General features: G+C 41.3%; 1 protein-coding gene across 1 annotated transcript in view; it reads right to left on the bottom strand.

The window, feature by feature from the left end:
• Positions 1–16,999, bottom strand: part of FREM3 (FRAS1 related extracellular matrix 3) — a 102,832-nt gene that overhangs the window by 20,122 nt on the left and 65,711 nt on the right. Inside the window, exons 4-5 of the mRNA XM_040250445.1 lie at positions 16,073–16,303; positions 12,860–12,985 (exon numbers count right to left, since the gene is read on the bottom strand). Coding sequence (XP_040106379.1) covers positions 12,860–12,985; positions 16,073–16,303 — 357 coding nt within the window. The remainder of the gene's footprint in view (positions 1–12,859; positions 12,986–16,072; positions 16,304–16,999) is intronic.

Below are 16,999 nucleotides of genomic sequence, written 5' to 3'. Positions count from 1 at the left end.
CTGAAGGATCATAGGGTGGTTTAGCTTAATTTGTTCATAGTATAGACTGGAAGACTGAAGTACAGATAAATTATGACCGGAGAATCTATACCATGATAATGTATGGATTTGCTCCTGCCCCTACCCTTCCCGTGGCAGCTGTAAGTTGTCATTCACGTTCAGTCTCTAAGCTGTGTCTGACTTTGTGACTCCATGAACTGTAGCATGCCAGGCTTCCCTGTCCTTCACTCTCTCCCTGAGTTTGCTCACACTCTTATTCATTGAGTCAGTGATGCCATCCAACCATCTCCTACTCTGTTGCCACCCTCTTCTCTTGCCCTCATTTTTCCCCAGCATCAGGGTCTTTTCCAGTGAGTCACATCTCAGTACTCTGACGCTCACACCCTAGGTAGAGTTCTTTGTGTGATACTAAAATATAGCCATGGAATTACTTGTTATTTTATAAAGAATACAAGATTGACTGAATTTCAGTTTAGAGACAGTGCATTTAAAATTATAATTATAGTAATTTATACATGTCAAGATTCCCTAATTTAAATGCACTATTTGATGAGTTTTAACAAATACATATAATCATGCACCCATTACCACAAGCATAGTATAGAATATTTTTTATCCACCAACACATGTACCCCTTGTAATCCATCTTCTTCCTTGTCTCCAAGCCCTGGAAACCACTCATCCATTTTCTTGTCACTATAGATTTATTTGCTTTATGAGAATTCCATGTAAATAAAATCATGCAGTTATTAGTCTTTTGCATCTGATTTGTTTCATTTAGCATAACGCATTTAAGATTCATCAATGTGTCAGGATTTTATTCCTTCTTACTCTTGAATAGGGTTCTCTATTGTGTGGTTACATCACAATTTGTTTTTCCATTTACCAGTTGATAATTTAGGTTGTTCCCAGTTTTTTTAGCTATTCTGAATAATGCTGCCACGGATATTCAAATTCAGGTCTTTGAGTCAGTAGGTCATTTTTATTTCTCTTGAGTAAATACTTAGGAGTGGGGTTTAGAGTCAGACAGGACTGAGCAATTTTCACTCACCTAGATGTAGGATTGTTGGACCATGAAAGTGAAAGTCATTCAATCCTGTCCGACTCTTTGGGACCCCATGGGTTATACAGTCCATGGATTCTCCAGGCCAGAATACTGGAGTGGGTAGCCTTTCCCTTCTCCAGGGGATCTTCCCAACCCACGGATCAAACCCCGGTCTCCCACATTGCAGGTGGATTTCTTTACCAGCTTAGCCACAAGGGAAGCCCAGGAATACTGGAGTGGGTAGCCTAACCCTTCTTCAGCAGATCTTCCTGACCCAGGAATCGAACTGGGGTCTCCTGCATTGAAGGAAGATTCTTTACCAACTGAGCTATCAGGGAAGCCATATGGTAGGTCTATTTTTAATTTTTTGAGGCCCCTTTGTAGTGTTTTCCATAGCAATTAGATACCATGTCACAATCCCACCAACAGTGCAATTTAATGCTTTTTTTTTTTTTGGTGTTAAAAACATAGTAACATACAAGTATAGAGCTAAAAGAGTAAAGAGTAGTCACAGTAATTGAAATGATTTAGACAGAATAGTTTTAGGAGACAAAGACTGTTTAAAATAACTCCATAGGGACTTCCTTGGTGGTCCAGTGGTTAAGACTCCATGCTTCTACTGCAGCGGTCACAGTTTTGAATTTTAACTGGAAAATTAAGATCCCACATGCTGTGTGTGGGGAGAGGAGTGAGTTGGGACACTCTGACTCCGGAATATACAATGAACTCCTACAATCCAATATCAAAACTGGAAACACCCATTTAAGAAAAAAATAACTCAATCTATCAAATAAGCGATTTTTGGAAAGGACAGTTAATTCCCATAACACTTCTTAACAAGAAGCAATGGGGTTATGACAGTGAGCTTCTAGATGGGACATTCTAGGTCCTGCAAGGGTCTGTCTTGCTTATAGCTAAGGTAAATGCATATATGCATGCTGACGCCAATATCCACCTTCTTCTTGCTAATATGAATCAACACACGTACAAGTTGATATCTATGAGTGTGCACTACACAGATAAATATAGCTTGTTAAACAATAAGAATTGTTTCTAAAGTGACTTCAGAGGACTTGCCCAGAAGAGCACTGACTCACAAAGTGTCTCAGGATGATTTGTCAATAGAACAAGTTTTAGAATTAATAGGAAGCAACAAATTAACTGGTTTGTCATTCCAGGAACCTAGAAAAGATTAGAGCTGGAAAAATCAATGAGCATAAAACATATTGGCTAGGGCAGAGAGAGAAACTGTTAGAAATGGACAGCTTACAAGGGGGATTATCACTTGGCGAGGAACTTCCAGGGCCAGCCTGTGCTTTGGCTGCAGCCCATGGGGTCGCTAAGAGTCGGACACGACTGAGCGACTTCCCTTTCACTTTTCACTTTCATGCATTGGAGAAGGAAATGGCAACCCACTCCAGTGTTCTTGCCTGGAGAATCCCAGGGATGGGGGAGCCTGCTGGGCTGCCATCTATGGGGTCACACAGAGTCAGACGCGACGGAAGCGACTTAGCAGCAGCAGCAGCAGCATGACATTTACACCCTACTCAGTCCTGGGAAATCTCCTCATGAAAGAGCTCTTGAAGCTCAAGTAAGGAAGGAGCAGTTGGTTCTTAGGATGTCAGAGGCAAGAGCTATCAAGTAGTAGAGACAGGCAGTCCCCAAGTAAATAAGAAAGTAAGTGGCTGGCATTCTAGAAAGGCCATTGGAAGCAATGAGAAACTCTGTCAAGGAGACTTTTTATGTTCCAAGGTATACATACAAAAAGGAAAAAAGTCATAAATTCTTATAACAATCTAATTAAGTAACAAGCAATGGTTGATATGTTTTTTAAGAGCCTGAAATTTAATATACATTGGAGAATATACTTTTTTATTTTCCCCTAGTCATCTAGAATGCAGAATGTTGGTAAGAAAGGCTGTGTAAAAAAAAAACAAAATCCCTGTCAGAAGCTACACATTTAGCCATTCTGAATAAATATTAAAAGCAGATACACACCAGACTTGCAGAGTAAGTACCCAATATTATCTTTATAAGTCTTAATTATATATATTTCTCAATATATTTCACCTAATGAATAATCAAATATTGATTTATCACAATTCATAAAACAAAAGTGACTGGTATTTTTCCCCTTCCTGTTTAATTTTTTTTCAGCTGACAGCTCCATTGGTTGAAATACAAATGCATTTAAGTAGGTAGATTTCTGGGTTAAATAATAAGACTGAAATATAACTCTTATTGAAAATCATTTGACTTGTGGAATTCTGCTAAAACAGAAAGCAAAACAATCCATACAAGCTTTTAACAATGAGAGGTGATGGGGGGAAAGAGATAGTTTAATTATGTCTCATGTAATCAAAATATTCAGTTTGCCTAAATGGCCCCTTCTTCCTAGGATTCTGGAAATTTTACTTTGGGAAACCATTTGATCAGTTATATTCATGCACTGGAGAAGGCAATGGCACCCCACTCCAGTACTCTTGCCTGGAGGTTCCCAGGGACGGGGGAGCCTGGTGGGCTGCTGTCTGTGGGGTCGCACAGAGTCGGACACGACTGAAGCAACTTAGCAGCAGCAGCATGGAACAGTCAAGAACATGGAATACTGGTATTTATTTTAGTTATAAAAAAGGCTCTAATTTATTGATAGCAAGTTAAGAATCCCCAAGAGTTAGAGGAGAAAGTTTTGTTTCCAAAACATCAAATGTGACTTGAGATATACACTGAGGTCTCTCGCTATGATCTGGACAAATCCCTTATTTAATAGAGTCTCCAAGGAGTACTGATGTGTCATCTCCGGGTTGCTTTCATAAAGACACTTTAGCAGCTGACTCTCAAGCTGTACGGGAAGCTTCCCAGGTGGCGCTGGTGGCAAAGAATCCGCCTGGCAATGTAGGACATGCAGGAGAAACGGGTTCGGTCCCTGGGTCGGGAAGATCCCCTGGAGGAGGAAATGGCAGCCCACTCCAGCATGCTTGGCTGGAGAATCCTAGGGACAGGGAAGCCTGGTGGGCTACAGTCTGAAGGGTCCTAAAGAGTTGGACATGACTGAGAGACTAAGCATGCAGGATATTTTATCAATGAAGAAACTGAGGCAGAGAACACCCCAGTGTCTTGTTCAGGAGTCAAAGATTCATCTTCTGATTAGAGCATTTTTTAACTTCCCCACTTTGTCTTATTATATTACTTGATTATACCTGCTTGATTATACATGATGCCTTCTTTTAAGCATACAAATTTCCTTTAATATGTGTTTTTAATAGGGCAGTGAGACAAGAAATGCCAGTCTATGTCTGATGCAGGATATGACACGCTTGGGGCTGACGCGCGGGGATGACCCAGAGAGATGTTGTGGGGAGGGGGGTGGGAGGGGGGCTCATGTTTGGGAACGCATGTACACCTGTGGTGGATTCATGTCAATCTATGCCAAAACCAATACAGAATTGTAAAGTAAAAATTAAAAATAAATAAATAAATTAAAAAAAAAAAGAAAAAAAAAAAAAGCACAGCATCTGATTCCTGATTAAATCAGATAGTGTCAGAAGCCACCGGCACAGTTCATTTCATGCCTAGAAAGGTCCATGACTTGGGGGAGGGAGGACAGGGTTGGAGCAGCATGGAACTGTCTGTCTAGAGGAGTCTTTGAGACTTCTGTTCCCAGCAATTTGGCTGGCTAGGTATTCTGAGATGCTTTCTCTCTACAAAATATCTAGAAGAACTAATTATTCCGCCTTTTCTGTGCTCATAGGAAGTAAGAGAAATCATCAAAGGGCAAAACAAAACAAAAATAATACCCTAAAACCACCGAGCCCTAACCCCTCGATAGCTAGAGAAGCAAATCCCACTCTAGCTGGAAGTCAGAGTCGGCACTGAAGGGAGACTGGGCTGGGACCCATCTGGGAGCTGAGCCTGAAACTCTGGAATCTGGTTCGGGATGCAGGGGAGCAGGAGTGTTTCTGGGTCAACATTGTTCTCAGATGCCAGAAGAGGCAATGCAAATCCTCCTTGGAGAAAAACTTCTTCAAGGAAAGTTCCCAGATCTTTCACAGATTCAGATCAAATCATGTGAGAAATAACTTAAATGCACAGAAAAGATAGTTCATTACAAAGATGACTTTTAGACTAAGAGCAGACTTCTTGACAAGACAATGGAAGCTGGAAGACAATGGAATAGTAACTTCAGAGTGCTTTGAGTTAGTAACTGTCAATCTAGAGTTTCAAGACTGAGGTTGAAATAAACACATGTTTTGATATGCAAGAGCATTTACCCTCAGTAGACCTAGAGTCAAGGAGCTTTTAAATCATCCAAAGAATTCCTCTGAGGTGCAAGGTAAAACTTCTCTAACTTAACATACACAACTATGACCAAATAAATAAACAGATTTTTTTTTAAAGGAAAGAAAAAAAAAGTCTTTTGCTGAATGTGCTTGGAAACTGCTTTTCATTTCCTCCTTAACTTTACCCAGAGAAACAGCCAATCAGAGAAGTGGGGTGACACATGACTGCGGCTGACCACACCGTCCCTTTCAACTGGATAAAGCTGATTATTTAAAAGCCTCAGCATGTTTGACTTGGGGTTGACCAAAACCACAGGATGATTCAACACTCTTCCTGTTTTCTTGGTTTTACATCCTGTGGTTTGCTCTTCCCTGGCTGTCTTTCCAATAAGAACAGTTTCCTAATAAGAAAGTGACTAATGAGAAGAAAAAGACAGATGACATTTATCTTGAGAATAAGACAGGGCTAGGAAGTGTCTAATTTGCATGTCCTTTTCCAACATAGCCAATGAGGGACAATTTATTCCTCTAGCTCTTTTCCTCTCCCAACCGTTTTTTTTTTTTTAATATAATACCTCTACATCATTGTCTGAGGACACTGATGACGTTTTGGGACCTTGCGGTCCCCGTGAAATCACAGCATAAAACTAGTTATTTCTTTCACCTGCTTGTAAGTAGAATACATGTTTAGCATCTGTAAATTATTATTAATGTACAAAGAATGAGTCTGCTTTCCATTCAACTGTTTACATATCAGCTTATACTTATTTTATTCAGGAAGCACTTATTTTAGCAAGACTTTCAGAAATGTTTAAATAACCAAATTAAACTTTTATGTACTGAGATATTTAAGCATCTATGGAGAGTAGGTGATGATGAATACCACAATGCCTCTTGAATGTGCATGCAAACTGTACAAGTTCTTGCTGTCTTATAATCTCACAGAGGTGGAGAAGACTCAGGATGCGACTGTGCACGTCCTGGTTTCATACTCTAGGTAAGGACCCTGACTCTGTTATACTGTCTCTCTTTAAACTTTTTGCTGCAAGCATGAGAACAAGAACAGTCCTTAGTGTGAGGAATCAAAGGGTAAAGCTCAGGTGCTAAGCAGTCTGAGCTGCGTGTGTCAGCTATGCAGGGAGTTTTCTGGAACACCAGCTCTTTTGAACCTAATGCCCTTGCGGGGAGGTGAGTTTGGGTGTAACTTTTCCCACTTGAGGTGGAGACATCTCCATATCACACTGTCAGACCCTCTGAGCTCTCTGTTTCCTCTGCTTGTCATCCCACAGGGTAGCTCTTTCCAGAGCAGAGTGGGGGGCCTCTCCCATTTTAGCAATTATATACAATCTTCCAAATTGGATTGTTTATCACTTTATTTCTCCCATGCATAGAATCATTGTCCTCCAGACACTCTGCTTGGGGACAGAAAATATGCCACCAGTACCGGAAGTAGCCCAGCAGGAATCCTGAGCAGAGGATGAGGGCACTTCCATCAGTGGCTCCACCCGCCTGTGGCCACGGCCCCAAAGATCCAGGCCCTTGTTCCTCTGCAAAGCCTCCAACTAAATCTCTGTGTGGACGTGGGAGAGAGGGCTGGCACATCCTTCTGGGGATCAACTAGCTAAGAAGTCCTCAAGGACTACCTCACCTTGTTTTTCTTCTTGCTGCTTTTCCCACATGGGGTAATACCAGGGAAGAAGTTGAGTCATCCTGGAGTGTGAAGTCAAGTGGGCCTTAGGAAGCATTACTACAAACAAAGCTAGTGGAAGTAACGGAATTCCAGCTGAGCTATTTAAAATCCTAAAAGATGATGCTGTTAAAGTGCTGCATTCAATACACCAGCAAATTTAGAAAACTCAGCAGTAGATACAGGACTAGAAAAGGTCAGTTTTCATTCCAATCTCAAAGGAATGCCAAGGAACATGTCAAGGAATGTTCAAACTACTGGGCAATTGCACTCATTTCACATGCTAGCAAGGTTAAGCTCAAAATTCTTCAGGATAGGCTTTAACAGTGCATAACCAAGAACTTCCAGATGTACAAGCTGGGTTTCAAAGAGGCAGAGGAACCAGGAATGAAATTGCCAGCATTTGTTGGATCATGGGGAAAGCAAGGGAGTTGCAGAAAAACACCTACTTTTGCTTCATTGATTACACTAAAGCTTTGACTGTGTGGATCACAACAAACTGTGGAAAATTCTTAAAGAGATGGGAATACCAGACCACCTTACCTGTCTCCTGAGAAACCTGTACGGAGACCAAGAAAGAACAGTTAGAACAGGACATGGAACAATTGACTGGTTCCAAATTGGGAAAGTAGTATTACAAGGCTGTATATTGTCACCCTGCTTAGTTAACTTCTGTGCAGAGTACGACCTGTGAAATGCCAGGCTGCATGATTCACAAGCTGGAATCAAGACTGCTGGAAGATTTATCAACAATCTCAGATATGCAGATGATAATACTTTAATGACAGAAAGTGAGGAAGAACTAAAGAGTCTCTTGATGAGGGTGAAAGAGAAGAATGAAAAAGCTGGCTAAAAACTCAGCTTCAAAAAACTAAGATCTTGGCATCCAATCCCATCAATTCATGGGGGCAAATAGATGGGGAAACAATGGTAACCATGACAGATTTCATTTTCTTGGGCTCAAAAATCACTGTGGCTTGTGATTGCAGCCATAAAAGGAAAGCTATGACAAAACTAAACAGCATATTAAAAAGTAGAGACATTACTTTGCCAATAAAGATCCATATAGTCAGGCTATGGGTTTTCCAGTAGTCACATATAGATGTGAGAGTTGAACCATAAAGAAAGCTGAGCACCAAAGAATTGATGCTTTTGAATTGTGGTGCGGGAGAATACTCTTGAGAGTCCCTTGGATAGCAAGGAGATCAAACCAGTCAATCCTAAAATAAAGCAACCCTGAATATTCATTGGAAGGACTGATGCTAAAGCTCCAATACGTCAGCCACCTGATGTGAAACGCCAACTCATTGGAAAAGACTGGATGCGGGGAGAGACTGAGGGCAAGAGGAAAAGCGGTGGCAGAGGATGAGACGGTTGGATGCATCACCGACTCAATGGACATGGGTTTGAGCAAACTCTGGGAGTCAGTGAAGGACAGGGAAGCCTGGCATGCTGCAGTCCATCGGGTTGCAGAGAATTGGGCACAACTTAGCAGCTGAACAACAGCAACAAAACTTGAGTTGCTGAAGGTACAGGTAGTTGGCATATCTGGTGCCTTAGCGAGGGGAGCAGACTACAGGACTTCCCAACTCTAAACATAGCCAAACATGCTACAAGGCCTTGTCCTTGTATTTGGTTATGTCCTATGTAATAATGTAATACTCATGAAACAGTGCAGGACCCTATGGTCCTTACCTCCCCACCATGTCCTGTACCTGCCTTTTATATGTGGAAAACTTTAGTCAAAAAAAAAAAAAAAAGTAATCAGAGAAGTGAGAAATGCAGAAACAAAGGAAAACAGTCTAAGGAGACAGAATAACAATGATGAGGTCATGTAGCATAGTCAGGGGCCTTTGTTCTTTCTCAAGGGCATAGACAATAGTTTGAACCATATCCTATCAATGGTCTTACATATTAGAATACCAGGGTGAAGAAGCTGACTACACGATGACCAGACTGTACTCACGACATAAGCTGCCACAATTCTGAGAACTGGCCTCAAAGAAATGGGAACAAACAGATCCTGGAACTGAAGATTAACTGTACCTTAAACAACCAAGATGATGCTGGTCAGACCACCAACAACCAATCTGAAGATGACTGTCAGAGCTGACTGGCTATTTCTGCAGGTAGCCCCCTCTGTCCATCTATAAAAGCTCTTGTCACTCTGGACGCCAGTTGGACAGATGTCTGCCATCCACCCACCCCAGTTGCCGGCATCTGAAATTAAGCAAACTTTCTTTTCCACCGACCTGACTTGTCTCGCGGCTTTTGAGTGGCAAGCAGCCGGACCCCACCTCACTCTTTCAGTAACAGCTGGTATTTCAAAATGAATTCCTGACTTACTGCCCAATCCCCTGTCCCCTGGGGCAGAGGAGAATTCATTCCTATTTCTCTTCTCAACGTTGGCACCACTGATATTTTAGACACCAGCAGTGTTAGTTTCTCACTTGTGTGCGACTTTTTGTGACCCCGTGGACTGTAGCCTATTAGGCTCCTCTGTCCATGGGATTCTCCAGGCCAGAATACTGTATTGGGTTGCCTTTCCCTTCTCCAGGGGATCTTCCCAACCCAGGGATCGAAGCCAGGTCTCCTGCATTGCAGGCAGATTCTTTACTGTATGAGCCAAAGGGAAGTCCCTGTATTTTAGATAGATAATTGTTTATTGTTGTGGCTCTGCTGTGTGTTGTCAAGTGTTTAGTGAGTGTAAGCATAGATTCTGACAGCCTGGACATATGGAAGGTGGGTGGTCAGATCATGTATAAAAATAGAACTCTGACACACAACCTGCAGCAACTAGCTGCTGCGGCTGCTGCTGCTAAGTCACTTCAGTGTCAAACCACAACCACTATTAATCATCTACCCCAAACTGTCAGAACTTAATCAATAACCCCCAGCTTTTCTGATTCATGCCTGGCTTCCAATTTGGGAGCAACCAGAGAAAGCCAACTATGCTCCCCTGTCCATCCACAGGCTGCCTCCCGTTTATCCAAGATGACAGCGTCTAATCAGGGCACACCCTTTCTTCACTATAAAGCTTCCCACTCCTCTGCCTACCTTTGTCATTATGGTTGTTCAACCCCTAAGGCTCCTCTGTCCTTCACCATCTCCTGGAACTTGCTCAAACTCATGTCCATTGAGTCGGTGATTCCATCCCATCATCTCATCCTCTGTCACCCGCTTGTCATCCTGCCCTCAGGCTTTCCCAGCATCAGGGTCTTTTCCAATGAGTCAGCTCTTCGCAACAGGTGGTCAAAGTATTTGAGCTTCAGCTCCAGCATCAGTCCTGCCAACGAATATTCAGAGTTGATTTCCTTTAGGAGTCTCTGGTCTGATCTCCTTGCTGTCCAGGAGATTATCAAGAGTCTTCTCTAGCAATTCGAAAGCATCAGTTCTTCAGCTTTCAGTCTTCTTTATGGTCCAACTCACATCTGTATATGACTGCTGGAAAAACTATAGCTTTCACTGTATGGACTTTGTTGGCAAAGTGATGTCTCTGCTTTTTAATACGTTGTCTAGTCTTGTCATACCTTTTCTTGCAAGGAACAAGTGTCATTTAATTTGATGGCTGCGGTCACCGTCCACAATGATTTTGAAATTCAAGAAAATGAAATCTGTCACTGTTTCCACTTTTCCCGGTCTATTTGCATGAAGTGATGCCTGCCTTTGAGTCTCTGCCAAATGCAGTGATGGTGGCTGACCCTCTTGCTGTAGTGAACTCTGAATAAATTAGCTTGTGATGCAACAAAGTTTTGGATTTTGTCCCCATTTCCCAACACGCAGCTCCTAAGTCTTTGAAGCCAGGTACCTTCTCTATGCTAATGGGCTTACCTTGTGGCTCAGGAGTAAAGAATCAGCCTGCCAATGCAGGAGACATCGGTTCAATCCCTGGGTCAGGAAGATCCCCTGGAGAAGGAAATCGCAATCCACTCCAGCGTATTCTGGCCTAGGAAATCCCGTGGACAGAGGAGCCTAGCAGGCTACAGTCCACGGAATAGCAAAAGAGTCACGACTTAGTGACGGAAAACAGTGAAATGACTGGTAGTTGGCGCTCTCAGGGAGCCACCGGATGGGACTGGTTGCCAGGGAAACCAACCAGCCAATCATTGTAACTTTCAGTCCCGCTCCCTGACCTCCAGGGAGAGGAAGGGCTGGAGGTTGAGTTAATCGCCAATCATGCCTAAGTAATGAAGCCTCCATAAAATAGTCCTAGTAAAGGAGTTCAGAGAGCTTCTAGTTTCTGGGAGGGTGACGTACTCAGAGGGCATGAAAGTTCTGTGTCCCTTCCACCCACCTTAGCTTATGTATCTCTTCCTTCTGCCAATACTGAGGCTCCTCTGTCCATGGGATTCTCCAGGCAAGAATACTGGAGTGGGTAAGCCATTCCCTTCTGCAGAGGATCTTCCTGACCCAGGAACCGAACCCAGGTCCCCTGCACTGTAGGCAGATTCTTTACCGTCTGAGCCACCAGGGAAGCCCATCCTTTCTGATAAACCTGTAATCTAATAAGTGATCTGTTTTCCCAGGTTATGTTAGCTGTTCTAGAAAATCACCAGACCCAAAGAAGAGGTGGTGGGAACCTCCACTTTATACCCCATCGATTAGAAGCACAGGTGACAACTTGGACTACTTTTGGCATCTGAAGTGGGAGCAGTCTTGTGAGACCGAGTCCTTAAACTCGGTGGGTTCTCTGTTGTCTCTGGGCAGATAGTGTCAGAATTGAATAGAATTTTAGGACACCCACTCGGAGTCTGCATAAATTGGAGAATTACTTGATGTGGGAAAAACCTGCACACATCTGGTGTCAGCAGTGAAATGAGTACAGAAAAGTGTAGCTAACTTTTACAGAATTTGCATGTGGTTCCGTCATTTTTGCCCACCACATAATTCTAATGAGCTAGAAAACATGACCTTTAGGGAGTGGACACGCAATAGCTAAATTCTGACTGTATAGCAGTGGTGAGGTCAGAAAGAATAGGGCATTGTGGCCTATAATTGGGGGGCATTTTTAGTTGTTGGCAGGGCTGGAGGGAGGAGAAGAAAGAGAGTGAGTATACAGAGACTATTTCACATTGTTTCCAAGATGCAAACATGACTATTAAAAATAAGAATCCTTACTATATTTTCCACCAGCATATATAAACTAGTTTACATCAAATGTCTCATTTGACCCTCACAAAATTTTGTGGGTAGTCACAACAGAAGTTTTTTATTACTGTTATCATTACTGGCTGCACTGGGTCTTTGCTGTGATAAGCAGGCTGCTATACTTGTGGCCCATGGGCTTAGTCTCTCTACAGCACGTGGGACCTTTTTAATAGTTCCCTGACCAGGAATCGAATCTGCATCCCTGGCATTAGAAGCTCAGAGTCTTAACAACTAGACCACCATGGAAATCTCACAACAGAGGGGCTTATTTTTTAAATTATTTTACTTTGCGATATTGTGATGGTTTTTGCCATACACCAGTATGCATTGGCCATAGGCACACATGTGTCCCCCACCTCCTGGACCCCCACTCCCACCCCCCACCTCCCTCCTCACCCAATCTCTCCAGGTTGTCACAGAGCAGCTGCTTTGGGTGTCTGGCACCCTACATCATACTTCCACTGGCTATCTATTTTACATATGGTAATATAATGTAATTCTGATTTTGAATACGATTTTATCCCTGATCTAGGAGACCAGGGCAGAGGAGTTAGGAAACCTTTACGGGGTTGCATGGGAGTCACTGTGAATGGTCCAAGCTTCCCTGTCCTCCCCAGCATTTGACTCACCATCCAGCCACTCCCAGCATCACCTGTACTAAGGGCCCTATTCCTGGATATCAGTACCAGCAAAGTCCCATACCTTGATGTGTCGAGCAAATGACCGTGAGTTCCTGGCTTATGTCTCCAGACCGTCTTACAGGAATCAAAAGCTCCCCAGCATCCTCCTCTATTTTGTATTCTGCCTCTGGAATATAAACTGTTGATTCTAGAAAAGAGAATAGATAACTTTTTAGCAAGACTTAAGTTTGATTGGTGATACTGGTGATATTTCAACCCGAGTGGAAATGTACATAATCTTGACCTCTATATATTCCAGCTCTACGGAATATAGTAAGAATAGGAAATATCTGTCGTTAAATGGAGCTGGAGAGGTAGTGAAATTAAGTTTAGGAGGTTCCTTTTGAAATGTTAAAAGGGTTATCTAGCACTGAAATGGGAAGGAATATTAGCAATTTGGTTTCTTTTTTGGAGGTCACATTTTAGGTTTTCTAAATAAAGATCACAGATTTCCGTGTTTTACTTTTAATGTTTATTTTTTTTTAATGCTTTTAACAATCAGGTCATCTATTCATGAGTGTAAAGAAATGTTTTTTTTGCTTTACTCAACAAACATTTGATTCAACACTTATCAAGCAGACACCATGGGTAAGACACAGGGCTAAGAAAAATAAGCTACTCATTCTGCTCTTAATTCTTAAAATAATATTCCCATTGAAATTTTCTGAGCTGGATGTGTGTGTGTGCACATCTGTTACATTACCCTTCTCTGTCATGCAGTTTGGGATGTAAAAACACACACATAGGCATCATCAGAACAGCGGCTGCAATATGAGTATGAATACTGGTCATTTCTTGATGTGTACTATTTTTCTTGGGGTTTTTCAATGTTTTCCCAAGGCTTCTCATTATGAATGCAATGTATAGTTGAAATACATGTGTTTGTTTTAAAAAAATAAAAATTTGAAGTGGATTGTTTCCACTCATAGAGTCAAGTGGCGAACTGAAGTGACTTTCTGAATCAAACTACATTTAATAGACTGAAGTCTCTCCTCTGTATGATATATACACATATATTTATATTATATATATATTCATATATATGCAAACAGTGCTCAGTCCGCTTAGTCATCTCCGACTCTTAGCGACCCCATGGACTGTAGCCCACGAGGCACTTCTGTCCATAGGATTCTCCAGGCCAGAGTTCTGGAAAGGGTTGCCACACCCTCCTCCAGGGAATCTTCCTGAGTCAGGGATCAAACCTGCGTCTCTTGGCAGGCGGATTCTTTACCACTGGGCCATGCGCACATACACAAATTCTTCCTCTTGACAATGGAAGCATGAGGAAAAATACTGTAGTTCACCATCCATTCTTCTTTTGGAAATACTACTAAGAGTTTGGGCTTCCCTTGTGGCTCAGGTAAAGAATCCGCCTGCAATGCGGGAGACCTGAGTTCAGTCCCTGGGTTGGGAAGATCCCCCACCCACTGGAGTATTCTGGCCTGGAGAATTCCACGGATTGTATAGTCCACGGGGTCGCAAAGAGTCGGACATGACTGGGTGACTTTCACTTCACTTCACTACAAGTTCACCCAGAATTCAATGTTGAATTATCTAGTTATCATATGTTATTTTTTTTTCTCTTTTGTTTTCCTGCCTAAAATGATCTCAACAGATACTGGTGTCAGTCTTTAGAAAACACTGGTCCCGATTACAGAGGGAAAAGACCGGTGATCGTTTTCATTCTGCCATTTTAACCCCCTGTGGTATTCTACTGCCTGGACGTCTCTTGATTCAAAAGATTGTTATCATGGAAGAAGCTAAAAGTAATGTTATTAATGTTAAGTAAAAAAAACTGATACACTGGGACTCAGTTATCTAGTCATGTTCTTTATTTTCCCATTCTGAAAAGCCTGCTCCTATCCATCTATGAATCCAAATCCCATTTTATTCTTCAAGCCTCAGCTGGAATCCTGCCTACTACAAAAAGCTTAATAGTTTGAAATGATGGTGATCTTTCTACTTTCTTAGCTCAGAACACTGGTTTTGGCATGTACCCTCACATGTAGCTTTCTTAATTGATTAATGTGTTTAAGTGTTTTTATCACAAAACTAATGAAATACCTTTTCATTGGGTGGTGAGGGCAGTGTTTTCTACTTTTGTCTACTGGAGTGCCAAGCACGTGAAAAACAGTATTTCTCAAATTGTGTTTCAAGAAAATTAGAACTTAAAGATTTCAAAAGATATTTCTTGGGTACAACAAATTAAAAAAAATCTATATTCTAATTTGAGAAAACTGGTTAAACAAAGTTAAACAGATTTCTTTTTTTTTAAATTGAGATATAATTGATTTACAATGTTGCCTTAAACAGGTTTCTTTGTAGAAGAGTTTTCTCAGGAACCTAATAAGCTAGTGTGAATTATGATGCTTCAAAGGAGATATTTGAAAAGCTTGCTAGACTTCTTTGGTCCATAGAAAGTTTACTGACCATATTGTATAAACTGTATTCTATTTTCTGCTCTGCAGTTTGGGACATGCTGATATGGGAGATCCTTCAACGATTCTTATGGCATTTAACTAAGACTTCCTTCCTGATAGTTAAGTCACCCACTTCTGGGGGATATGCAAATTCTTTCAGTTCTTGTGATAATTGATACTTCTAATTAACATTCAGATGTGAACACTAAAATCCTCTTTTAGGGCCTATTTTTCTACTTTACAAAAAGGAGCAGGGAAAACGTGACAATCATTGGCTAATTACTTTTCTTTTTTAATTTCTCTGGGGAGATATTTACTGAATGAATGAACCAATAATGAACTGATGAATTCAAGACTGTTATGCAGAGCTATAACAGAACTTTGTTATAGAATGCATGCTAAAGTGAACCAGCTGGATGATTCGAGCAGCCGCATCTAGAGTGAGGGGTATATGAGGTCCCCACCTGATCTGGTGGGGAGCTCCCAGAAAATTGTGAGAAAATGGAGCAAGCCCTGAGGATTAGCCATTTGGGGTCAAAGCTGTGCCATACTGAGTATGCAGAGTACTGAGAGTGAGGACTTGGGCATTTGTTAAAGTAAGCTTGGCAAAGTCCTGTCTGTTTCACTCTCCTATATCCCTGAATATACAAAGATCCTAAAAACAAAGAAAAATTCCTGCATTGAGGTGGTTTACTGAATTTGAAATCCAAAGTGATATGAATGTGTCCAGTGGCTTATGGAGCTTGGTGGAGGTATAAATACCTGAAATGAACCCAGGAACCCATTAATAGATTGTACCAATAGGAATCACATACCGTCTTCGGGGTCCACAATTTCAACAGTTGCCATTTCTGGAAACTCCAGTACAGCCCTGACAGGGTTTGTCAGAATGATCTGGAAGGTTTCTGAAGCCTCATATTCATTGTCTGATAGAATTCTCACTTTCCACGTGGCTGTAGTCTGTCCAGGATTGAATTGGACTTGTTTCTGGGCCTTTCCTTTAAAATCTTTATCTTTTTTTGCAGTTTCATCTTTGGTTACAATGCCTAAACAAAAATCAGGAAACTATGAATATAAAGCCAAGTAACTGAAGGGAGTTTTTTCACAGTGGGTTCTACTGTTGATGAAATGCTAACAGCACAGAAATTGCTGCTTTTAATGTTCCCAGCAGACGCTTATAAGCTAAATATATATTTTGGCTGTGTGGCATGTGAAATCCCAGATCCCTAACCAGGGACTGAACCTTGGTCATAGCAGTGAAAGTCTGGAATCCTAACCACAAAGCCACCAGAAACTGCCGCTTTTGTGATTTTTTTTTTGATTGAAATATAGTGGATTTACAATACTGTGTTAGTTTCCCGAGTATAGCAAAGCGGCTCAGTTACATATATCTATAATATATATTTCAGATTATTTCTGATTATATGTTATTATGAGGTATGGAATATAGTTTCCTGTGATATACAGTAACTCCTTGCTGCTAATCTAGTTTATGTAGAGTTGTTTGTATCTGTTAATCCCATACTCCTAGCTTATTCTTCCTCACTCCCTTCCTCCTTTGGTAACTATAAAGTTACTTTCTGTATCTGTGAGCCTGCTTCTATTTTATATATAGTTTCATTATTTTTTAGATTTATTATTTATATATATTTCATTATTTTTTAGATTTTATACATAAATGATATAATACAGTATTTGTCTTTCTCTGTCTGACTTAGCCAAATACAATATTCTCTAGGTTC

This window comes from Oryx dammah, unplaced genomic scaffold (assembly GCF_014754425.2).
Source record: "Oryx dammah isolate SB20612 unplaced genomic scaffold, SCBI_Odam_1.1 HiC_scaffold_12, whole genome shotgun sequence".
Taxonomy (NCBI): Eukaryota; Metazoa; Chordata; class Mammalia; order Artiodactyla; family Bovidae; genus Oryx; species Oryx dammah.
This window is presented reverse-complemented; position numbering and strand designations above follow the sequence as displayed.